The 26050-nt window shown below is 41.3% G+C and overlaps 1 protein-coding gene and 1 long non-coding RNA gene across 9 annotated transcripts in view; one reads left to right on the forward strand and one right to left on the reverse strand.

Annotated features, from left to right (window-relative positions):
* Positions 1-26050, forward strand: part of LOC101476151 (forkhead box protein J3) — an 86426-nt gene that overhangs the window by 26288 nt on the left and 34088 nt on the right. For all 8 annotated transcript variants that reach the window (XM_076878632.1, XM_076878633.1, XM_076878629.1 and 5 more), the window contains 4 exons: positions 6429-6503; positions 12396-12479; positions 19108-19209; positions 22027-22185. In XM_076878632.1, coding sequence (XP_076734747.1) covers positions 6429-6503; positions 12396-12479; positions 19108-19209; positions 22027-22185 — 420 coding nt within the window. The remainder of the gene's footprint in view (positions 1-6428; positions 6504-12395; positions 12480-19107; positions 19210-22026; positions 22186-26050) is intronic.
* LOC106674625 (uncharacterized) lies at positions 33-11008 on the reverse strand. The gene is made up of 3 exons (XR_001341574.4): positions 10530-11008; positions 5063-5164; positions 33-4973 (listed from the first exon to the last, which is right to left on the reverse strand). It is a non-coding gene; the product is annotated as an uncharacterized LOC106674625 (long non-coding RNA).

Below are 26050 nucleotides of genomic sequence, written 5' to 3' on the forward strand. Positions count from 1 at the left end.
ATGAACAATAAAATAAAGACACTGAGGCACACTTTTGGGTTAGCATATTTACTGTAGACAAAAAAAATATTCCAGTCAAGTTTCATCACCTCTGTACTTTAAGAAGCGCAACCTCATAAATTTTTCCATGGGAATTGTTAGTCTTTGCAGTAAAGGAATCAAAAGAAAGAAAGTCTGTCATTTTTAAACACTCCCCAAACGCTGGTTTGGACTGACTCTTCCAGTGATGACAGGTGATCCTGGAAGCAGCAACAAAAACCTGCTAGTAAAAATCTTTTTAGAGGCTTTTTTTTGTTTTTTGTTTTTTTTTGTTTAATGTGGAGTCAGTAAGCGTCGTTAAGAAAAGTCTGTAATTGGTTTGTGTAGCAAATTACTGATATTTTTAATTAGTTATTTCCAGAAGGCGAGAAAAACAAGACACATTTTCTTTAATAATATGTGTGTACATTTCATTTTAACATTTCTTTCAAAATTTCCTATCATCTTATTCTAAATATCTAGTTCCAGAGATCAATTGATATATGATTTTTAATGCTGATAATGACATTTGCTGATTTAAAGAAATTGGCCTATTGTTCGATATATCGGCCAATCATTTTGTTTTCTAAACAGACAATTGAAGCATGTATGGATTTCCCTAACATGTTATGTGTTTTTTATTTATCTTCTCTTATACATTCTACTTGACTTTTCTGTTACCAAAAAGGAAATTGCCCTCTGCTGGACTATGCAACACTCATATAATTGGAGTGGAGGGTGTTTCTCCCGTCCCTTCTTTGCTCTTTGAATTTTCGTTTATTGCACAGATACCAGTAGATTAATAGATCGATCCTTATATGGCTAATATTGGACAATAATGTCGGCCAGCTGAACAAACTTTCCGTGCTCTGTCTCGTTCTATCGGATTTTTTTCTCCGAATTTCCTCACAGCTTTAGAAACACCTCACAAAGCTTTCTCCATCACAACATGAAACGCATTACATGCTGATTGTGAGCACCTGTGTGAAGGCAGATGCTTTGCATGCATTCAGGTGTAGACACAATGCCAGTCTGGCGTGTTTGGAAGGTTTAACCAAAACCAATAGAGATCAGTATTGTTTGTCTTGCACTGTGATCTGCTTGCATTGATTAAAATTAGTCTGGAGCAGATTACTGTGGATGGAAAGAGGATTTTTAACTTTTAAGTAATGAGTTATAAAGCCCGGGCGCCTGCTGACTTCTTCATAATTCAGGGAGAAAGGCTAGTCTCTCTCTATATGCATATATTGTGTGGACAAGTAACTAAATCGTGGAGCCATATTGCATCTTGTGCATTCAACTTAATCAAAACTGTAGCCTGTACTCTCCAAGCGACTTCAGGGCTCTGTAGTAATTAGATAATTATTAAGTAACTCTCGTGTAGTTTGGATGGCAGAATTGTGCATTATAATATACTCACAGTAACTGGTAAGTTATGGAAAACATGCATCCACAGACATACTTATTATGCCTTTAGTTGGTCTGGACTGCTGCTTATGGAGAGAGCAAACACTGATTTACTGTGTTTACAGACATTTTTTTTTCTTCCGTTGAAATGGAGGTTGTCGATGTTGTGTATATAATTTTGTTCATGCCAAAGGTATGGGACTCAACCAGTAGTCTTATTCAGCGCCTGCATTTCACACAAACACGCAGGCACACACTCGCACGCTCTGTGATCCTTCAGCTACTGGGCGGGAATGGCATGGCCTCAGCCTGGTCAAAAAAAAGCTAATTAATCAGGCAGGGCAAGGAATGTGTGGGAGGAAGATACAGCAGTGACTCTCATTATCTTACTTCACAGCACTGCTAATCAGTTCATCTATTGCTAATGATTATTCAGTGAAAGATTACTTTTTATTTCTTTAGCATTTATGAAAGCAGGCTTTCACATGTACTATGTATTCACAAATGACACACAAACAAGCAGGCACAGAATGAAGGACGGTTTTCCTCTGTGTGTTGTTACACCGAGGAAGAGACGCACAAACACACACAGCATCTTTATGTCCTTGTAGCAAGCTATGTGGTGAAATCATATTTAGATTTTTTTTGTTATTCTTTCTTTTATCCAGGATCCCGTCAGGGAAAAGAAGCAGAATTTGTTTTATGTATCATTCGCCCTTTTGCATACGTGTGGGTGGCTAAGAGAGAGTGCGTGTGTGTGTGTGTGTGTGTGTGTGTGTGTGTGTGTGTGTGTGTGTGTGTGCGTGCGTGTGCGTGTGTGCATGGAGTTCATAACAGCCTATTAAATGTTTGAAATGAAATCTTCATACTATTCGATAAAGAAAAATTACCATACAGTGATGAAAAGGCTGATAAAATGAAGAAAGTAAAGAGTAAAACATATTGAGAAGTAAATAAAAGTTAGGGGAATTCATTCACTTGAAGTTAAACGAACCAGGACGAACCTTGCTAGGGGTTTGATGAGGTAAGTTTGGGTTTTCGATGTTGGAAAGGTGGTTCATTTACCTTGTTGCATCGCCACGGTAACTTCTGCTGAATACCTTACCTGCTCTGGAGCTGATTACGTTTGCGATCAACACATACTAACTCAGTGCCTCTCGACTTTTCCTGGAAAGCATCATCACCATTCCTGGAAGAGCTCGCGGACGTCGACGCACCAAAGTTTTCTCCCTAACGAGCTCAGCCATCTGCCGTGACAGGTTAGGGGTGAGAGGGAGACAGGACAAAAGAGACACTGTGGAAGGGAAACAGAGATTAATAATAACTCATGGTTAAATGCATAGAGTGTGAAAAAAGGTGAGTGAAGAAGAAACTTTGCTAAGAGCAACATGGGAAGACCTCAGCAGCCTAGGCTTACTCCAGCGTAACTAAGGGAGGGTTCAGGGTCACCTGATCTGGCTCAAACTATAAAAAACAACATTTTTAAGCCTAATCTTAAAACTAAAGAGGGTGTCTGTAAAGATGTTTAAATATTTTTAAATAGGCTTTATTAATATAGCGCTTTTCCCGTCTTTGTGACCACAGCAAGGAAAGTGCATATATAAATTCACATAGCATTTTTTTTATCACTACTGCTGCACAGACCTTTCCTATTATGCTCATATCACCTCTCAGACATTGTTGCTTTGTTACAGTGCTGGCATTCTTGTACTTGTGTGTTTAACCTCCTATATAATGCATTGCTTTTTGCTTTGTGAAGCATACCATTGTTCTTCCAGTAGCTCTGTCTTAGACCATATTTGTGTTATATGCTGAAAATAACCAATATATACATGTACACGGTATCTGAGCAATGTGGAGGGAAATGCATTACAAATGAGCTCATTAGAGTACTCTGGTTACTTTGTTGTCCAATCAGCCTCAAAAACTGTTACTTTTTCATATTAGCTATTTGTAACTGTTGCACCATATTTCCTATGTTTCTTTTGTTTCTACCTCCCAACAGCATGCACAGGTGCATTTGTACTAGTGTTCAGTATTCATTCTTAACTTGTGACATTGTTCCACTGAGACACAAGTGTAAGAGAAATGAAGATGTATCCTTGGCCGATAATGAATGTTTGTCAGCTGCGGCTTTACATCAAATATGTAGAAGCACACCTGCAAGTCAAGCACAGCTCAACAAGACTGGTGGGGGAGCCCACTGAGGAGGAGGAGTGCTGCACCAAAGGCTAGTTAGCTCAGCAAAGTTCAGCTAAGGCTGGAGCTCAATCTGCTCACTCTACCACCTGAGCCATAGCCACCAACATTACCTAACACTGAATATGAACTATTATATAATGTAATATAACTTTAATATAATGTCCATATCCAAATGATAGTTTGAATCATATAAAGATTAAATACTGACCTGCTGGTTGTTACCTTTACCATTTAACCTCAAATATATTTTGTTTAATGCCGCTAAGCAAATGTCTCATCACCGTGAGTGCTGACAGCATACAGAAGTTAAGATTACGCCATAAGCACCACGTTGGTTTTGTATCACCGCTTAGAAGGTCATGTAGTCTAGTTTTATACACAAAATTTTTAATTCAGTTAAAAAATATATTTTGCTCATCTGTAATTACTGGGCACTCTAGAAAATAAGCAAAGCTTAGAGGATCACCACTCTCGCTCCTTTCCTTTCACCCTTCTCTCACATACAATCAGCACAGACACAAAAGAAAGAAGGGCATGAAATTAATTAAGCAATACAGTATAGTGCAAGTTTGCAAGCTTCAAACAGCACTGTACATGTCAGTCTTTAAATTCAGCATTTGGCTCATTTTATTCTATCTATTCTATCCTAATCCAACTGTATCCTCGCATGCTGATTGGTTTGGGCTACGGGCTGTTTTTGTTGATATGTGGATCATAACGCGCACATGGAAGAAAACTCCCGTGCTCCAAACCATCTGAAAAATATTACAGTAAATTCTCCATTTACTGAAAGGGGCCGACTTATCATTATTCCACACTGGAAGATTTTTTTAGTTAGCTAAATGACAGGAACAAATCCAGGGCTGTACAAAGGCTTTAAAAGCCACAGTGCAACCATGCGGGCCCAGCAACGGACACACATGCCCCAAAAGTGAAATTTGCCAGAGTGTACAAAGTCTGAAATAGATGGGGTTGTGCAGACATAGCAAGTAGTGCACAGATGTTCCAAAAATTGCTTGAGTCATAAAATATAGTGTGTGAATAAACAAATAACAGGTAGAGGTTAGCAAAGTTAGATGGGCTAGCTCCTGAAGTGACGGGACTCTGTGTTAATGATCTACCGCCACCAACTGCAGGAAAGTTTTTGGAACAGATGGTTACCGTAGTGTGGTAGCTGGTGGCAGTCCTCCTTGCCTTTTTTCATCTCCCGACTGCCACATATTTCCTTGATGGACGGCCACAAGCAGCCAGTGACCCGCTAAGCAGAGAAGCCAAAACCTGCTCGAGCATTTCTTCTTCAGCAGAGATCGAGGGGAGGCAGAGGTGGACTAGGCTGTAATGGTATACTGGAGACAGAAAGCGAGAGAGAGAGAGAGAGAGAAGGTGTTTTTCTTTTTCTGTAAGAGAAACAAAGCTGCTGCTGAGCAGTACGAACCCGAGAGAAGGAGACGAGAAATTCCTCCCATCCCTCTGTCTTCTCTCCTCCTCCTCCCCAGTGGTATTAATTAGCAGCAGCAGATGAGTGGAGAACGGGAGCCTGCAGGGAGAACAGGTTCATGTCAGGTTAGCATAAGCTGTTGTGCCCCCCCCCCGTTTCTCTCACTCTCACTCTCTCTCTTTCTTTTCCTTTTCCTACCCTCACAACACACACACACAAATACACACATAAACAATAGGGATTGTTATAAATTTAAGAAATATGATCTTCTCGTCTTTATGGCTAAAACCGAACGTGTACAAAAATGTGAGTTTTCATTAAGCCCAGCTTAAACTCCTCCTCCTCCCTCCAGTTTTACTCTGAACACAGCCTCTTGACATATTCAAAAAAACAAATCCAACCCTGTAGCACATCAAACGCACAACCACTGACATTATCACCCACCTCACGGTCATGGCGAATCATTGCCCTAGCATCCCTCTGTCTCGCTCCCTATCTTCACTGAAATGCGCTCCAGCCTCCTGTTTTCAATCATCAGTTTCAGGAGCGTCTGGTACGCTTCGGCTTTAATCAATGGAGTCGTCTGCATCTGCACCCGCATTTCACTCTTGTCTAACCGTGACCCGTAGTGTCTGTTTTTATTCGACACGGTACGGAGTAGAAAGCAGAGGACTCCTTTTGAAGGCCTTCGCTAATGTCGAGACCGAGGTTCTGGAGCCAGAGCCGAGTGAAACCCAAGCTAAAGATAGTAAGACCAGATTCTAATCTGAGTGAAGAAAAACTTGTACTTTGGAAGGAGATGAAGGACATGGCAAGGTCCCATAATGGTTTTGCATTGGTTTCCAACAGTCTTGACAAAGGCTGGAAAAAGATAAAAGCTTCTGTTGCAGTGGACACTAATGAATAAAGCTGGCTGATAAATGGTGTTTCATCCTTAATGCAAAGCCAACATACAGCAGATATTTCACTAAAGATGCTGCATAACGCAGCAGACATTTATCCTTGTTCAATAAGAGCATGTTTAAAAAGCATACGTTTTATTTCTCTGTTTATCTATCTGTGCATATTGATGCGTCTTCGTGTGGGTATATGTAAAAGAAAAAGAAAGAAAAATAATAGGAACTGTGGAGCAAATGTGTAACCGTCATTACTATTAATGTTATCACACAATTCAGACTTTTCTCATATTCTCCAGTCCTTACTGTAGAATGAAAGCAGATTCAGAAAGTAACTGTAATATAGTCAGCATATTACAGTTTGCTTATTTAAAGAAAACGTGTAAAAGTGATGCCACTTTGTTACTACTTCATAATATTCTCTTCTTTTTCTCTTCTTTTCTTCCTTTTTTTCTTTCCCTCTGCAGAATTCTATACGACACAACTTGTCCTTGAACAAGTGTTTTCTCAAAGTGCCTCGCTCCAAAGACGACCCTGGAAAAGTAAGTATTTTCTCAACCTTATTGTGCGACTTAAAAAAAAGAAAGCTGGGCGGCGCACGGCGAAAATGTCGAGTGGGTTTCAGCAGGCTTTGCAAGTACGTGGCGACTTTTGACGTGTTTAGTAGCACTCGTGCCACATGTGTGAACACACTTGTGCTTAAGTGCTCACTTGCTCTGCTTCTTTGTCACACACACAGTGTCTGCGGTTAAAAGCAATTTGTAACTCCATAACCGGCTGTGCTGAATGCCTAATGCTGCTTTCTCTGTTTTCTGTGGCTCCTACGATATTGATTCTGCCAAGTAATAATGTGGTACAGGGAGTAATGAATAATAAGTATATGTAGGTACTCTCCCTCAGATGCAAGGCCTTCCATGCATCTGTTATGCTTTATTAGAACTGCTTCTCTCTGTATCTCGCAGACACAATCAGAGGAAGCTTTAGATATGTTTCACTCCTGCTGCTGCTGCTGCTGTGGTTAGGAAGCAGCGTTGCCACGGCCACTTCAGCAACTCCAGTTTGATAACAACAATTTGTCAAGTGCTTGGTTGTGCTGAGATCGAAGGACATGCTCAGATGGGGAAAGTGTATAATTGCAGCTGATCACTGAACCCTGTCCTTATGCCATATTTTTAATACAAGCTCAAACTCGTCACAAGGTTAATGTTAGAGGCGATCCGCCACTTTTACACAAAACTGAGGAGCCAAACTTTTCAATGAGCTCTTAAAAACTCTGCTCGTTTTGTTTATGGGGGTACGGTTGAGGTGGGGTTGGGGGAGCGGAGAGTTTCTCCCGGCTGCGGGGATTTTGGAGCCATTGAAAAATGAATTAGGGGGAAGAAGGTTTAAATAATTCAAACAAAATCCTTGGGCTTGAGTGGAGGCCTATAGTCTGCAAAGACACAAAGAGAGGGCCCCCCCCCCGATTAGCCTGACTTGGACCTGACCAGCACCTTAATTCACACCGTGGATCGAAGTGGTCGATACCTCGGCGTAGTGGTGGTGGGGTGGGAGGTCAGCTGTGTGCGTGTGTGTGTGTGTGTGTGGAGAAGCTGAATGTACATGCTCTGTTTGAAGCCACAGAGAGAGAGGAGAAGCTAAATCATGCATGTGCTAACGTTAATTGGCTGTGTACTGTTCAGTGATGTGGGACTGAGAGACAGGGGGAGGAGAAGAGGAAAGAATATGAGAGGTGGGGGGGAGATAGATGTTGAGAGTTGAGCTGTGTGCATGTGTGGCCTAGATGAACCTCCTGAATTCAGTCTGCAGCTTTGGACCTCCTTGGGAGGGAAGAGGCAAAATGAAAGGCTGGAAAAAAAAATAATACCGGAAGGAAATCTAGGAGCTAAAAGCAATTGATTTCCTCTTCTCTTATTGTATCTGTTTATTTTGGAGACTGCTGTGTTTTAACATTATGTATCAAAAGGATTTCGGTGGATTTTCTGGGGAAAGGATGCAGAAACGTGCACCACTGGAGAACTAAACCTAGAGAAAACTAATTTGATACTGGAAGAATAACAGATAAGTTGATGCTTTTGGATACTGTGGATGCGGCCATCTCACAGCACTTACTTTTTATTTAGTGACACTTACTGCCAGCCTTATTTTGTAGAAGTAATAAAGAAGAAGCAACTAATAGATTCAGAGAAATAAATCCTGATTTATTTTGTAAGACATTGTGTTTTTGAAATCTAACATAATCTAAAACAGTTTGGGGAAAAAATAGGTGTAAATAGTGGCGAGTGGATCATATTTAATCCATGAGTTTTTGAGACTTCTCTATCATCAGTGTGATGTTTTATTAAGACTAACCCCCTTAAATGTTTTGTTTGTAAGATTAACTGTGAGCAGTAAATTTCAGTTTAAAAAAATTATAATTTTCTTGAAAATATTTCATGGTTTAGACTTTACAGAGTTAATTATCAGAACAATATAAAGATTTCAAATTCATAATAAAATATCTTGGCCTGCAGCAGCAGTTCAAATGTTTTTGAGCCAAAATCTTAAAACTAGAGTTCACTTTGGTTTGAACATCAAACACTTGTTGGCTAGGTTGTTAGTCTAAAGCAGGGGGACTCCAGGCCTCAGGAGCCTGTGTCCTGCAGGATTTAAATGTGTCCTTGATCCAACACAGCTGATTTAAATGGCTAAATTACCTGCTCAACATGTCTTGAAGTTCTCCAGAGGCCTGGTGATGAACTAGTCATTTGATTCAGGTGTGTTGACCCAAGGTGATATCTAAAGCCTGCAGGAAAAGTTCTAAAAAGTTGCTTAAACAATAAAAAGTGTATTAACCAGTCATATTTACCAAGATTTAAAACTGATTTTGTAGCCACATCTGTGAAATTGTAGGTATTTTTCAATATTTGGCTTATTGATGGAGGGGTTTGCTCTATGATCAGTAATTCAGCATAATTAGGTAGAGCTGTTCGATATAACGATATATCGGATAACAATATAAAAACGTCTATCGTTTCATTTTACGCTATCGTTTGTTTCGTGGTGTCGCAAAATAAGCTGTTTAGGGCAATATTTTTTCATCGCTTTGATGGTCACTGTAGTGGCTATATTAATTTCTTTAAGTTCTCTCTTTCTCTTATGTTTTATATAACCACACTACAGACGGACAAGCGCCTGTTTTTATGCGTTGTGGGCCCTGTGCTTCGTACGTCGCTTACTACATCCAAGATCAAATGAAACATCCAAGACCAAATCATCGCGCTAACTCTGAGCTCGCTATTCCGGTTCCCCGAACACACCTGTTGTTGACGATTAGTATAGCTGGATGAAGTAATGTGAGATCACTGGGTGGCCCAACAGGGGCTACGCATCGATAGTAGAAACATTGATCGGCAACCCTTTGATTGGTCGGCGAAAATGTCGAAGGAGCGCGCTCGGTATTTTTCGGCAGCAGAGCAAGAACTCTTGAGTGAGGGATTTCAGGGGTTTCAGAGTTTAATTAAAACGCAAGGGAACACTGCAAAGGCTGCAAAAGCAAGGAGAGAGGGCTGGCAGAAAGTTGCTGACAAATTAAACTCGTAAGTAATTCAATAATAACAATAATAATGGAGTGGATTTATATAGCGCTTTTCAAGGCACCCAAAGCGCTTTACAATGCCACTATTCAGTCACTCTCACATTCACACACTGGTGGAGGCAGCTACGGTTGTAGCCACAGCTGCCCTGGGGCAGACTGACAGAAGCCAGGCTGCCATATTGCGCCATCGGCCCCTCTGGCCAACACCAGTAGGCGGTAGGGTAGATTTATCATATCACACCATATTATCCAATATTATATTACATTATATTATATTATAATATGTTATATTATATCCCCTTTCACATTAGAGCCACAACAGGACCCACTAGAACATGGGAACAAGTAAAAGTGAAATATAAGAATATTCTACAGAATGGTAATATTTATCACTTATATTGCTTGTCGTCTCTTGGAAAGAGACCCTGGAATAATCTGTTTGTTTGTTCATAACAGCAACCAAGAAAAGGGCAGAGCAAAAAAAAGACAGGTGGTGGTCCTGCACCCCCTCGTCAACAAGTTGGTTAAGTGAATAATACCCTCACGGGAAAATCGATATCTCTCTATGAGCACACTGTCGCGCTGAGCTAAAGGATCCTGTCTGTCCCGCAATATACGCTGAATTCTGAGGACTCTCCTTATCAATCTTGCACCTTCCGCAGTGGGTTGCTCGCGTAAACGGACAGGACATGGCTGCGACAGGCTTCCCAAATCCACCTTCGCTTTTATAGCCGTGGTCTCTCATCTTGATTACACGAAGTAATTTACAATTACTACTCTGAAATATGAATTACATCTGTAATAATCACATACATGTAATAGAATGTTAATAGTACATTTCCCTTTTTTAGGGAATGACCTGTATGTATCTGTGTGAAATCAATAAAAGGATCAAGTGCTGCATTATCTTTAGTTACATTGATGTTATTTATTTATGGTGAAACAGTGGTGGAATATCGCTGTTGCTTTCGTATGAATGACGCGGACATACCTGCGTGGCCGCGATCTAATCCTGTTTACATAAAGTAAACCTGCTCCCCAGCAGGTTTACGCTTACGGCTCTGTTGCTATGACAGCAAGTCCCGGATGGGCTTCGGGGAACCGAACGATCCAGGATCACGCGAAATCGTCAACAATCTCATCCAGCTAACTCACTTAGCGCGGTACGAAGAACAGGCCCGTGGTTAGCAACAACGACGGTAACAACATTGCGTGTTCGCTTGTTTATGTTCCACATAAACTTTTCACAATAAAGCTCAATATCCTGTTGAGACTTTTCAAAATAAACTGAATCACGTGAAAGAGCAGATTATTTAGGGATGAGAAGTAAAAAAGAGCCGCCAGGTGCTAAAAAATAAACCTTAGACTCAAACATTAGAACAGGCTTTTCCCCGCAGCACGCCGTGTAATAAATACTCACAGAGAAAACGGCGGCCTTTACAACTTATGTCTAAAAATGTATGGTTTCATGCATTGGTTAAAACACTCGATTCCAGGTACATGACGCCCAGCTGGAAACACTTCCCGCATGACGAGCTGCCCGAGATTCACAGAATTTACAGAAAATGTTACATTTTTGTGATTTATATCGTTATCGGATGATAGAATTCTTATATTGGGATATGAGATTTTGGTCATATCGCACAGCCCTATAATTAGGGCTATATTTGTTGCTGCTTGTACTGACTACATAACTTATGATGGGATGTTTATGTATAAATTAATCACTAATGTTATTTTCTCTGTAAGCCGGATTCTCAGCTATCCCATTCTGTTTTATAAGCATGTAGAATATAGCATTAATATAATACTTTTGGCCACTAGTATATGATCAAAAGCATTGGTCTGGATCTCTTAATCCTTCAGTTGAAGAGGTTTCACTTTCTTTGCCACTGGTGCATAAAATCAAGCACCTAGCCATGTAGTCTGCATTTAAAAGCCTTTGTGAATGAAGAATGCTGTTCTAAAAAAGCTCACAGAATTCAAGTGTGGTACTGTGATAGCTACCACCATTGCAAGAAGTCAGTTTCAATTGACTGCCTCCTAGATATTCTACCACTAACTGTAACTGGTGTTGAAGAATTTAGGAACTACAGGAAGTGGCAGACCATGTAAGGTTACAGAGTGCTGCCAATCCATTCTATTTATATAGCACAAAATCATAACAACAGCAGCCTGAAGGTGCTTTATATTGTATAAGGTAAAGACTCTTTACTAATCCAAAGAAAACCCCAGTAATTAGATGACCCCTTATGACAGGGGTGTCCAACTCCAGGCCTCAAGGGCCGGTGTCCTGCAGGTTTTACATATCACCCTGGGTCAACACACCTGAATCAAATGATTAGTCCATTGAAGGGCGATCGTGGCTCAAGAGTTGGGAGTTCGCCTTGTAATCGGAAGGTTGCCGGTTCGGTCATTGTGTCCTTGGGCAAGACACTTCACCCATTGCCTACTGGTGGTGGTCAGAGGCGCCAGTGTCCAGCAGCCTCGCCTCTGTCAGTGCGCCCCAGGGTGGCTGTGGCTACAATGCCAGCTTGCCATCACCAGTGTGTGAATGTGTGTGTGTGGTAATTTAGCCATTTAAATCAGCTGTGTTGGATCAAGGACACATCTAAAACCTGGATGTGTCCTTGATCCAACACAGCTTGGACACCCCTGCCTTATGAGCAAGCACTTTGGCAACAGTGGGAAGGGAAAACTCACCGAAAAAACCCAAACTCAGGGAGGGGCACTCAAGACAAAGTTTGAAGCTTTGGACAAACCTACAAAGCAACCAAACCACTGGAGAAAAACACACCAAAAAAAACCTTCCATCAAATATGTTTCTAATGTTTGTTTTACTGATGTTAATATTCAGGGTTCCTACTGGGCCATAGACACCAATCCTAAAGAAGACACGGTACCCAGCAGGCCAAAGAAGAGACCACGCTCTGGAGAACGAGTAAGTACACAAGTAGTTTGTATAATCCTGTTTTACCCACAAAAGGCTGATGGGGTATTGTTGTCACTCCGCCAGACAGATGGGTGGGTGGTCGGCGTGCAGCTTTGTAAATGTAATACTTTGAGAATGAGGTGACAGAATTTGGAAATTGATGCTTTAGGTGCATCTGCTAAAAGTCTCAGTGACATCTAGATCAAGATCAGAAATAAAGTTTTCTGGAAATCTTGTGAAGACAATAAATCGCTAAAGATTTTTCAAATCATACCATAGGTGCATCTACTAGGAGGCTGAGGGAACAGCTGGATGCCAGTGTTTCTGTTGTTGTTGTTTCGCTTGTTGTTTTAAAAGTCGTACGAAATGACTTCTCTAAGGATTTATTTCATTCCATATTCTCAAACCTGTGACCCCTTTAAGGTGCTAATATCAAAGTTAGACATCATCAGAGGAGAAGAAAAATGGGATTTTGCTGATGATTCGAGCATTGTTGTAAAATGTCTGAAAAGAGAATTATATGAACAGGAAAAACAAGGCATTTGAAAAAGCTTCCCAATACAAATGAGGTGCTACAGAAATGTGTGAACAGGTTTGCAGTCTTTCTCCTGTTCCCATGTTATAATGATGCATGGACAGACTAGCAGTCCAATAATGTACCTTTAAACCTCCCCTGAAAGATGAGTGTAAGAGCCCTCAGCGGTACTAGTAGCTCTGTGAGAATTGACGTCTCTTTAGCTTGTTAGGAAGCTAACATTAGCTTATTTGCACAAAAAAGCATGTCAGTGTTGGCTGTCAGGTATCGTGTGGACCACGTGATAGGAGATTACCAAATGTCAAATACAGCCATATTGTGCCAGACCATCAAGTTCTACTTCAGATATTTCTCTCAAAACCACATCTCACTCAAAGGCCAGGGGATCATCGCAGGCAGCAGGCTTCAACATCTGGTGACCATAAATCACTGCACAGTACCTCAGAGACCAAAAGATGTGGATTATCTTGTCATCGCTTGCTTTACCTCCTCCTAAATGCAGCCCAAAGTATCTTTTTACCCTTCAAGTCAATTTTCTTCTTTCTGCTGCTCATAACTACAGTGATTGTGCGCTGTGCTCGAACGCCTCGTGTCTACTCACAGATGGAGGGCTGAAGCTGCTGAGTGGACACGGTGTAACACCTTGTCTACACAAGAGGCACAGCATGAGCAGCATATTCGATGCCGCAGCAATGTAGGAAAAAACACACTTTCTTTTGTGTAATTATTACATTTTAAAGCCACAAAGTACCAAACTTTATCCGCTTTTTGTTTTGTTTTTTTCCTCTGTGGGTTATTCTTGCTGTGCACTGCTCGATTGTTATTGACGAACTTATTACTGCGCTCTAGCGCAGGAGAATGCCCGATCACCGGCGCGCGTGCCTTCTTTGTAACAGAACCAGAACCTATGGTTGCAATTAAACAACTTTTTGATATTCATCCTCATATTCATCCAGGTTAATCCCACAGGCTTTGGGGTTAGCAATTTTCAAGATGCCATAAAAGCAGCAGGAACAAGCTACCAGATAGATGTGAGAATACAGAAGCAGGAATGAAAATTGGTTTTGGGAAATTGATTGACAGCAGCTGAGGCTATAAATATATGTAACCCTGCATCAACTTGGCAGAATGCGGCTGGTGTGCAGTCATTAACCTGGGGATGTGAATACAAAAGCAGTGCGGAGTGAGCTCCATCGTGTATTTCAAGTCTGCTTTCACCACTGTCTGCCATCATCTCTCTGTTTTTTGTTTTTTTCCTGACTCTGACTACAGTATGGCGTGCATTTCGATGTCTGTTTTCTTAGCGGCTGATTAGCACGCTCATAAACTAGTGTCGGCGGTTAATGGCCAAAATTTTAATACGGTTCAGATTCAGTATTCAGCACATTAAACAGATTGAATTCCTCTCTGATTATTACCTCAGCGGCTTAAATGAACTGTGCTCCCCTGGCAAAGGGATGCGTACTAAAACTGCTGCCGTATGACACAAAGACTTGTAGTCAGTCACAAACGAATACAAAATAAAACATTTAAATGGCTTCAGTTCAGTGATATGAGATCTGGTGACATGCAATATCATTACTAGGCTCTGGATAACATGGCATTACTTCTCCCCGAAGCCAGAATGAGGCCACCAATTAGTGTAATCAGTTGGTGTAGTGGACCAAGCAGAAGATCTCCCAAAGTCTATTTCACAGGGGTGAGGTGTACCTCCAGTGTGCAGGTATATATTGTATTAAGCAGATGATCCTCTGAATGTTGCATTAAAGAAAATACGCGTCTTTTATCACGATCATCCGCCTCCCTTTCTCATCCAGCCAGTCTCTGACTGTTGGCGCATCTTGATCATTATCTTTCGCTTCGTCCGTCTGCATTTCTGCTTTAGCCATCTTCCTCTCTGGGGAACTCTGACAGGCGCAGCGCGACAAAGTGCACAATCACTGTAAGGTGTCGCTCATTGGAGAAAGAATCGAGGCAAAAGAGACGGAAAGGGTTGGGGAGGTACAAGAGAGGGGAAGAGCAGAAAGGAGGCGTGAAAGGAAGGTTGCGGAAAGCAGGAAAAAGACATCAAGGTAGCGAGAAGAAACAGTCAAGTTTAAGGGAAGGAAAAAGAGGTAAGAGGAGTAAGTGGGAGAGGAGGGAGGAGGGAAAGTGTTCTAGGCTTGTGTTCCAGTTAATTACCACAGAAGGCCCCGGGGCTGCCGTTAGACATATTTTCTTCACCAACGATTTTTTTTTTTTATTACAAACATTAATTAATTCAGAGCCTTGTCATCTCGTCTTACATGGATGGGCCCTTTGACCCCTTTTCTTACACCTCACTTGCACTGCTGGCAGACACACTGTGGGCTGTCACATGGGCTAAGGAGAAACAGGGAGGTTTTAAGTGCTAAGATTTATGGCGGCATTACCATCTGAAAAAAAGAAAAAGAAAGAAAGGTGGGCTAAATACATCTTGTGTGTTAACTGGGATTTTGTTGCACCTCGGTTACACAGTCAAATATTTTAAGTTGGCAGGAAGGGCTAAACGTCAACCGCATAAATGCATTGTATAAATGTGTAGACAGGCAAGTGTACACGTAGTTTAGTACCTGTGTCTCCAGTGCCCTTAAGCATAATCACTCTCTTTCATTTCTGGTAGATGCTTCTCTGTTTGCCTGTCTGTCTGTCTGCCCGTCTGTCACCACTCAATTATCTCCCTGCCTATTCTTCTATTCTGCTCTTCCTCCACAAGCCTTCCTCCTGCCTCTCTTCACCTCTCTCTTGTCTTCTTTTTAAGTGCCTCCACCAGGGAACCGACAACCCGTTTAGCTGGGAGTTTATCATAAATTAAAGATTGCATTGTTACCAACCAATCCTCTTACTGTAAGCAGTTTGGGAAGGCAGGCAAGCTGTCTTGAACCCTGAAAGGAGTCAGACAAGGAGAAAAAAACATCTTCCCCGGGTTTCTTTTTTTGTTGTTGTTGTTTTTTTCTCTCTCTCTCTCTCTCTCTCTCTCTCCTTTTTTTTCTTCTTCATTTGGCAGGCATCAATTTAGCCCCTCATCGATCTTTGAATAGTTCCTCACGTCCTCACACTCAGTTAACCCTACTTTAGCGCTTTGTGAGGACAGCAGCAGAAAATGAACTGCTGCTGAATGCATTATAGGTACGTGAATAATGCATGAGGATGGCTTGATTCATCTTATCAAGTGCAAGTGATGTGTCCACTTTCCAGGCTGTTTAAGTGTCCCGCAATTTAAATGAAGCGCGCCTCGATTAGTTCACACAGTGTGAGCCTGGGGCGTGATGGTGATTCAGGAGGCTCAGTGAAGAATCATGAACTTGCAGCACACTTAGATTTCTCATAACCTTTGTCACATTTCATTTCCGTCCTCGTTTTCAAACTCCTCTGGACATTTTCAATCAGCGGAGAGCATCCACGAATGATTTCTGCATAATAACTAGAAGGCGAGACTCTACTGTTTAAAAAAAATATTAGTGCACCCCTTTATACTAATATTTAAAACGATCTTGAAAATACGTACATTTGGAAATGGTGCTTTCGCGCCGCAGTGTGGACTGCAAAAATGCCAACTTTCTAAAACGATGACGCATGTTAGTCATATGATGCAGTCATGTGACCAATTAAACTAAGAAAGCGGAGGGCATTATACAAACAATTGTTTTGTTTCCTCTCAGTTTGGACAGCCCTATTAAAGATTAATATCAGTCTGTACATGCTCCAGATAGCTTTTCTTCACATTCTTTAACTCTCACTCGCTTTTGCAACTTTGTACTTTTGTGTTACTCGCAGCATCAACTCCACCTCATTGTTAGTCCATTTAAAAAACTCGGTGCTTTTCCTCAACCCTTTGCCGCGACGTTTCAAAGAGCCGGAAAGTAAATAAACAGCAGACAGAAATGAGGCAGGTCGAATCTTCTTGCGTTTCACACATGCGCAGTGCTGGAACATAAGCGTTTTCGGCCGTTTCCCCAATGAAAACGCAGTTTTCAAATCCATCCGGGCTAGTGTGGACGTAGCCTTACTTACACGTTTAATCAAGATGTAAGTAAGAGTAATCTTTAATAAGGCAAAAACAGAGTTTGTACAATTGTACAGTTTTGTATGACCACCTTTATTCTTCAACACAGTCTAAAGTCTCTTAGACAAGCTTTCTTATAGTTTCTTTAAGTAGTCTTCAGGAACAATTGAAGACTAGACAAGATCCCCAACACCACTGGCTGAAAGGCAAACCTGAACCTTGACAGAGCCTCCACAGTGCTTTACAGGTGACTCTTTTACCTGTTGTACCTGTCTGCTGACCTCCTTCTATTTGGATCCATCACCTGTTGTCATCAGTTTAACCTAAAGAAAACCTAACCTGTTGCTGGGATCAGACTGGTATTCTGCAATGTTTTTTCAACATCTGTATCTCCCGTAACTCCTGAACTATTTGCTCAATTGAAAGAATTCCAGCATTTCCCAAAAGCAGCATTTTGCATTGATATTAGAGTCATTACGGTAATCACAGGCACGATGTCGCAGCAGCCCAGCGAAGACGAAGATTGGTTGAGAAAGGAGAGAGACGCTAATATCACTGAAAAAGCATAGAGTTGCTGCTTTCAGATGAACAGCTTTATATCCAGTTTCCTCAGTTTTGTAATTGCACGACATACCATGCCAAGATTTCAGCTAATAGCTCTTTGGGAATCACCTTGTTGGTGAAAAAAATATTATTTTATGCCTTTTTTGTGTTTAAGTGATTCATTGGTCAGTGAGTGAAAAAGCAGCCAGTGGCCAAAGAAAGAAACTTTGAAATACCTTCAGAAAGCTTAGAGAACTGTTGTTTAAGACCACTTTAAAAAATGACAAAAAGCTCAAAGCCTTTGCTCAGTACTGTACCTGCCACAACACAGTGTAACGTGTGGTGAACCTGAAAGGGGTACAACCTGCATCTTTAGTGTTAAAGAATGCTTCACATATCTCCACCTTAAAAAGTTGCTTTCCTCCTGCAGTTTTCCATTCTCTGTTATAACCCCCTTTCAAAAGATGAACACAGGCTAGAGATAAGCCAGGGCTGACTTTTGGCTTCATAGGGAATTCAAACCCATTGCACCAACGCTGGACGTTTTTCTGTTTTGTTTTGTTTTTTGTTTTTTTTTTGCTCTTAAGACTACTTACCTTTTCTGGTCAGAAAATGCACGATTAGCCAAAGTCTCTTGTGGGTGCAAGATTTTCTAAAGCTTAATAAAGAGTATTTGCAGAAATTCCCTTCACTTACAATGCTGCAAGGTTGATGTAGCTTTCTTTTTTTGCCCGGTGACACCAAAAACATGTTGCCCACCACACCTTAAAATTCCCCAGCCAACCAACAAGGTTCACTGACATTGCTGCTTTTATTTTATATTCCTAGCCTTTTATTCTATAGCACAATTATAATAGAATAGAATACGATGAATTAGGTGTATTCAAACTTTATGCAGGGGGATATCAGGCAATCAGTGATGTATTTGCTGCACAGTGGTTTTTATGTCTTGTAATAGTCGCCACATTAAAGTCTTAAGGAAACATGAAAAGCAGGGTTTGCTACGTTACTGTTTTTAGCCCGTTTCCTGTAAATGTGATCAATCTCCCCAGAGTGTACTAAATCACTGATTTGAATCAGTTTACTGGGCTTATTGTGGAAGTTATAGCCAAATCAATAAAAACAGCTGGAATCTGGCCACAGATGAGAGGGAATCACTGTAGAATAAATGCGGAGACTTCAGAAAAGACATCATACGCATCACGGATTTTATAAAAAGACCTTGTGAGGTTTGTGCATGTTTACGCAGGTCAGTTTGTGCTCGTTCACTTTTAGTGCCTGAAGCCACTGTTTATCCTGCCTTTTTTCCTTCATTAGGAAGCATTATTAGTTCAGTCAGAAACGAGTATTCTAGGCAATTTCACAACAGACTTTTTGGCTTGTCATTGTCAGAAAAACCCCAAAACATTATTAATAAAATAATAATGTTTAGTTGCCTTCACGTGGGTCGTGTTATCAGGATACTGAACCCAAATCCGCACTTATGAACATTTTCTATGCCCAGATTTTTCTCACACTGTCTCCTGTTCCTGCAGGCATCGACCCCTTACAGCCTGGAGTCCGAGTCTCTGAGGATGGACTGCATCATGTCAGGAGGGGCATCTCCCACTCTGGCCATCAATGCTGTGACCAACAAGGTAGGGCACCAGCTGTTCATAAGCTGTTTCAATACAAAACAGCGCAACAGCGCAGGCATACAAAGTTTATGTGACCGGACGCGTGGCTTCCATCCTCAGTTAGATACAGACAGAGGTTGGTTCGGCATTTGGCGACTCTCCTTTTAGAAAGAGCTTTTCTTCCATTTTGGCAAATTCAACAAATTCAAATAGGGATCCAGAGCCAGCAGAGCCAACATCATAACAAAGAAACAGCAAACAGTCAAAAAGAGAAGTAAAATCAGCGTGTCACTGTTCATTTTGACATGAGTTCATGAGGCTTGAGTTCTTTTGTTATAGCAATATCATCTGCAACCTATTATCAAACATATCAGAATTGTTGTACAAGGTTACTGGATAACTGTGAGGTTGGAATTCATGCCATGGTGGTGGAGGGGGCGTGGGTCAGAGGAGATTCATTAGCAGGTTGGACTCTCTGGATTGGGATTCATTTAAATGCTGTTAGTTTCATTGACGATGACCTTATATGCTTCAGAAGCGACAGATGTTCCATTCAGAGCTTTAAAACACTGTAGTAAAAATCTTCAGAATGATCATAGTTCGTTGGCATTTATATGAATGAATATTGATTTCTTAGTTCTGTGCAATGATTAGTCATTTGTACTTGCTTGTGAGGAAAATGTGTCAAACTTTGTCACAACATATTTATAGTGAGACATAACTGCAGCAGAAGCAGCAGCAGAAGTGTCTGTTTTTCTTTTTCGCCTCTTCTTTAGAGGCTGAGACGCCTTCAGAACAAGTCTTCACTTCTAGCAGAAAGCCTTACGCGACACAAACACACACAAGCATTTAAACACTAAACTGCGTGTGATCGCCTATGTGAGGGTCAGAGATCAAGCAGAGACAGGGACCTCTGACACCTATCTGATCTGACGCACACACCCACACAAACACAGTAATTATGCGCAGTGGGTGATCCTTTTCGTCCTGTCCCCAACCAAAGAGAAAATTTGTCCCGCAGCAGCTCGCATTACTCTGTTTGTTCTGGATGGGATGCGAAGGTCTGGACTTTGCAGCACGTTACAGTTTTCCATTCTGGACTTTTAACAGACCCTGACTCATACTTCCCAGAATTTGTCAATATGAGACACGAGGATGAGAATTTCTGCACTTTTTTTTCTTATCAGCGTTGTAGCCAAGTACTCATGCAATTTTAATCATTATTATTATTATTATTATCATTATTATCTGGAATTCAGTCCTTTTTTGCTGTGAGACACGGCAAACAACAGAGTGCAGTGGATTAACTTGCCTACCTGAAAAAGTAGATACTGCAGATCCTTCACATTTTCCACCATCATTCTTATAACAAAGCCGTTAATAATCAATGCCGCAAAAGGTATTGCAGTTTTATTAGATAATCGCTAAGACAAAACAAGGACAGAGCTTCACAAGCAGCCAACTTGGTGCAGATCATCAAGCGATTATTGTTTGGCGTGTTTGGCGTGCCACTCGTGCAGCAGGTGGAGAAACAAAAGGATTTTCATTTGATTTCTTTAAACGTGTCAGGTTGCACTCAATCCGCGCTACGCCAGGAAAGACTAAAACTTGAGTCGTCTCAGACATCAGTATACATTTTGAAACAATGATTCAGAGCACGGAGACCTTGATGATAATGATGCCGATGCCGGCATCAGTGACATCCGCCCACATCCGCACAGGTGGCGTCCTGCAGGCACAGCAGTGCGTCAGAGCTTCTTCTATAACACGTTTGCTCTCGCCGATGTTCTGTTTGCATTGGACAAAGCCTGCACTACTGAAGGAAGGCGTTCCTATAATTTGATACTGGGAATTTAGGATAGCGGGGGTCGAGGGGGTGGAGGAGGATCAGGATCAGATCATTGCACTGAGTTACTGTAATGTTTGCATAATGAAAAAACAAATCTTTTATGATCTGTTGTGATTAGTGTTTCGGTTCTTTGCTTCTGTGTAGATTTCAACCTAAAGCACCTCATTAAACCTAAAAAGAAATCCCTGTTCCTTTACTTCCACAGTCAGGAGAATTAAACTTTCACCCAGTGCCGATATTACCAAAACTATTCAAACAGGAACAGTTCAGGATTAACACTTTAACCCATGACTCAATAGCACTTCTCTATCCTTTCTTTTTTGCCACTACAAGATGTTCTGCAGTGTAGAGCACTGCCCCAGAGAGCCTTTAATGTTGTCTCACCCGAAGGCTGTATTTTCGCATTTGTCTATACAATTAAATGTTGCCTGGAGGTAATGTTGGCGCTGCGCTTCACAAGTCCTGACAGTCAAATAAAACAAGAGAAACATGATTCAACGTAATCCTGAGGCATTGCTCTTGAACGCTTTGTGATCTGCTACAATAAGATATACAGCGTAGTTACTTCGAAGTGCAACTTGGTGTCTTTATCTAATCAGAATCAACAAGTTCAAGGTGGCAAAAAAAAAAAAAGCAAAATCACAAGCTTAGGGTCGGTGAGTCTATTTTTTTTTTCTTTCGTTTAACACAGCAAAAGGACAAATTTACATAGACCAGAACTAATATTTCCACATTTTCCTCATAAATTGTTCCATCAGTTAATGGTGCATGGGTAACTCCTTGAGTGGCGCGGCACTCACTTCAGTCTGGATATGAATTGGCGCGTGAACAAATATGAGGCAGTGTAACAAAATAGGCTACAAGGAACAATAAAGTCATGAATCACTGCCTTTGAAGGGGTTTATGTGGTGCGTTGGCTCAAATCGTTGGCCCCGTATAATAGCCTTTATTGTCATATTAACATCAACACTGTGTGTGTGCGTGTGTAGGTAGCGCTGTACAACCATGAAGCAGAAGGCAGCGAGAGTCCTGGGAGCCTGGGCGGCAGCCTTAGCAACAGCCTTTCAGAGCAAAGTTTGGCGTCCGTCAACCTCAACAACCGGAGCACCGCGGTCAGCAGTGGCAGCAACGTGCACGGATACACACCAGTAAGACCTTTGCTTTTGGTTGTTGTTGTTGTTTAGAGTGATCGCTTCTAGGTTTTATGTTTCTCGTGACAATTTTCCACTCAGAATTCAAGGACACTGCCACAGTGTCTGGTTTTTCATTCACAGCTGACAAATTTTAAACAAGCAGCATTAAAACTATTTTTACGTGTTCTGTGTCGTGTTTGGGTTTTTTTCCCCTGGATTCACTCGAAATAATCTGGATGATTCAGACACCGGTCGAGACACCAGATCAGTACAGAAGGTGTCTGCTGCACCCTTAGCAGACTGAGGAGGTGGTAACCAGCTAACAACATGTACGCTGGATCTACGGTACACTGCTCACTCTCATTTTATGTTTGATGCTCAGATTTTGCAGCCAAATATGTTTTCGCTCATCTTTAGCAGAGCACATTCACTGTGCGTAGAAGCAAAGTAATGGTTTTTCAAACAATTAGGCCTAATTGTGGTCACCTATTTAAAAAATCAAGGGGAAATGGATTATCTCTCTATTGTAGTGCTACTTTAACATGCATAGAAAGAATCAAATGGGCAACTTCAGTCATCGCTTCTTATGTGCAGAATTTATTTGTGCTCAGACAAGTGAAGCTGACCCAATCCAAAGAGACTTTTATCATTCCTTCCTTCCAGAGGTATGGAAATGCAATTCAGAGTGCAGATTGATTGAAAACTCAGTTGCTTGTTGTTGAACATTGCATTCATATGGACTGATTATTTAGCTCGTGAATTGAATTTTGTTTTGCCGCAGACTATCAATACTCTTTGCAGCCGCTCGCGCCCCTCAGGGCCGAACACCACAAAATAAATTTCAAACCTGTGGGAAATGCTTTGATAGCGGCTTGCTTCTGTCATCCAAAAATAAAACAAGAAGCAAGTTTATCTTGGTTGGTTTTGCTGTTTTTAGATGAGTGTGAGCCAGATGCTGTGTGTGTGTGATTATTTAATACTGCTGAACTTATGCTCTGAAAGCTCTTCGCGTCAAACCTCTTTCGACTTCAGACATTTTTGTAAACGACAATCCTACATTCACACCCACTTAACGCTGTGATTGGCCAGCTGTGTGGAGGTGAGAAAGGAGCGAAGGACTACACTCTAGCTCTAGCTCTTTTTTCCTCTGGTGGTTATGTAACTGCAGTACTGAGCAAAGAGTCTTGAGCCACCCCTCTCTTTATGTTTCGATTGAAAAAAAAAACAGTCTTTGTTGTAATTTTTTGAAGTGCTCTTGAGCAACAACTCTCTAGGCTTTCAGAGTTGTTTTTGGACGTTGGCTGCTTTTTCACTCATTTCCAGTCCAGTCTTTGTCCCTGACCGTTTTCAGACACATTTGGGGGTTTTATGTTGTTTTTTTTATTAAGCCACTTAACACTGAGCTACCATACCCCACTAACTCTATTATTTCAGCAGGTCCCACACACTGTATACAGAGGACACATTGATGCAGTCCCATGTTGTCCGCTGTTAATGTTCCTACAAACTTGGATAATACAAAGTAGAGAAGGAACTCTGCACATAGCTGTTTCGCGCCATATTTTATCCTGACAGTTTGAACTATTCCTTGTGCCTAAAAACAAGGTCCTATTTAACTGAGTAGTCTTAAATAGTCCAACTTACATGATAATGAGCTGCTTGTTTATTAAAGAGGGACTACATTAGGAAACCAATATGTTTGAACATAAACTGACCCATGATGAGCTTTTGAGATTCAAAACAACATATTAATGGAGTGATTTTGGACCCGATTAGGAGTGACCTGATGTCTGAATAACTGAAGCAGCTCCCGTTAGTTTTCCTTTCAAATCAAGTCAAGTGGCTTTATTGTCATTCCAACTATGTGCAGTGGTACAGTACACAGTGAAGCGAGACAACGGTGCTACGTACAACATATAACAGACAATCAACACAGGACTGCATAAAGTGCAAGTGTGCAAAAATTTCAAAAATCTCCCCCCAAAAAACCCCCAAACAGTGCAACACTAGGCAGAACAGAACGATACAGACACAAGCCAGTGGAGACACAACAGTGCAATAGCAAAGTGCAACAATGACAGTGGGTTGTGCAAAAGACTGATTGTCTTTCACTACTAATGTAGTATCTACAGGCTTTAAAGAAGTGATGCTCAAATGTTTTTGGTGTCCTCGTGACCTTTATAAGGTGCACAAAAAGGGGCGGTACACTTACACATTCTTGCTTTGCAGTCCACGAGGTTCCCTGCTGTGTCAACTGTCATTCATATTTTCACCTGTATATATTCTGGCTCCCAGTGGATAAACCTTTGTGAGCAAGTGTGCCTTTCTTTCTATTCAGTCCATTTCATTCTCCAAATCCTTGTAGTAGTGTAGCTACAACAGCGTTTTTCCCCCACTGCGATCACTAAAGTCCCTTTCGGTCAAATATAAATATGGGAACTAGACAGACCTGCATTGTGTTTGATGTATTTGTGATCGTTTTCGCGCCTGTGTCCCTCTAAACCAAATGTAATACAGTTTTAAAGGCCAGTCTCTGTTCAAAAACAAAATTACAGGAGGGCTGAAAAATCCCAACTCTTCATTATCTCTCCCTTGTAACAGCTGCTCACCTTTTTACCATCAATCACTTTTCCCTGCTCACCTCCCACCTGCATTAGCAAAGGTCAGTGCAATCTCATCTCGTTAACCTCTCATTTCTAGAGGCCATCTTTTGTTTTCTTCCTCCCTGCATCGGCTCCTCCACCTTTCGCCCTCCTCTTCCATCGTTTCAGACCTCATCTGCGGTCTAGTCCGGTGGGATCGGGTTTAGTTCTGACTCATTACCTGAAGCAGGTGATAGCCCCCTCCCCCCGCATCCCTTTGACTGACGGTGATTACTGGTGGCATTGCTGGCAGAGATCTCAGACACCGAGAGAGTTTATGGAAAGGCTGGCATTATTGGGGTGGAGGTAGATGTGTGGGAGATGTGTCGTCGTTAAGTTGGCTTATATTGGCAGAGACACACTGATCACAGCAAATTGCTTGAGTTCTCCGGGTGGATGGTGAGGAAGATGACAGCTTGGATGAAATGAGGGTGGATGAAGACCGGCTGCATTCACAATATGCGGCAGATATGTGAAGCTTCGTATTTTGTTTTTGCTTTTATGTGAAAAGAAATGAGAGGCAGCAGCGATTCCATTTTAATTGTGTGAAATTGAATTTGGTATGATCATCACTGTGAATGGCTGAATTATTAAATGATTTCTGACAGTAATTTATATAAAAAAAAGTGTCCAGGGCTCGGCTGAAGTTTTAATTTAATTCATTTAAATTAAATCGTATTATTATTGAATTTTACTTTTCTGTCTGCCAATTGAAATTCAGGTGTGTTCACTTAGGTTCAGCCTGTAGAGACAAAAAAGCCAAGAGGTTTGTTTCTAATGCATTTTGACTTAAAGGCAGAGGTACTCTCCACTTGACGCCTGTGCTAGGAAGCTGGATTTGGGATTATCCAGGTAACTTCAAGGTTAACCCTGGGTTTGCAGTATTACAGAGTCCGTTCACTTCTTAGCTCTACTTACTTGTTATTGTAGCCATGGTAACCTATCCTGCAGACCCGATCTAGGTTGTCGATCAGCAGGTATGAGATCACTGCTTACCAACCAATCAGTTATCTGGGAAATAGAATCACCATTTGTGGAAAAGTCCTTGGACTTTTGTGCATGCAGGGTCTAAAGTTTTTCATCTAGACTCTTGCTGTTTCCCCGATGAGCATTAGACTGTTCTATAGCCTATAATATATGATCCCAAAACAGGGCATCTGTGGACCTTAGAGTCTAAACCTACATTATAATTATGTTTTTATATTGAATCTTTAGGCTGTTCTCAGACCCTTAGACAA

This window comes from Maylandia zebra, linkage group LG20 (genome assembly GCF_041146795.1).
Source record: "Maylandia zebra isolate NMK-2024a linkage group LG20, Mzebra_GT3a, whole genome shotgun sequence".
NCBI lineage: Eukaryota > Metazoa > Chordata > Actinopteri > Cichliformes > Cichlidae > Maylandia > Maylandia zebra.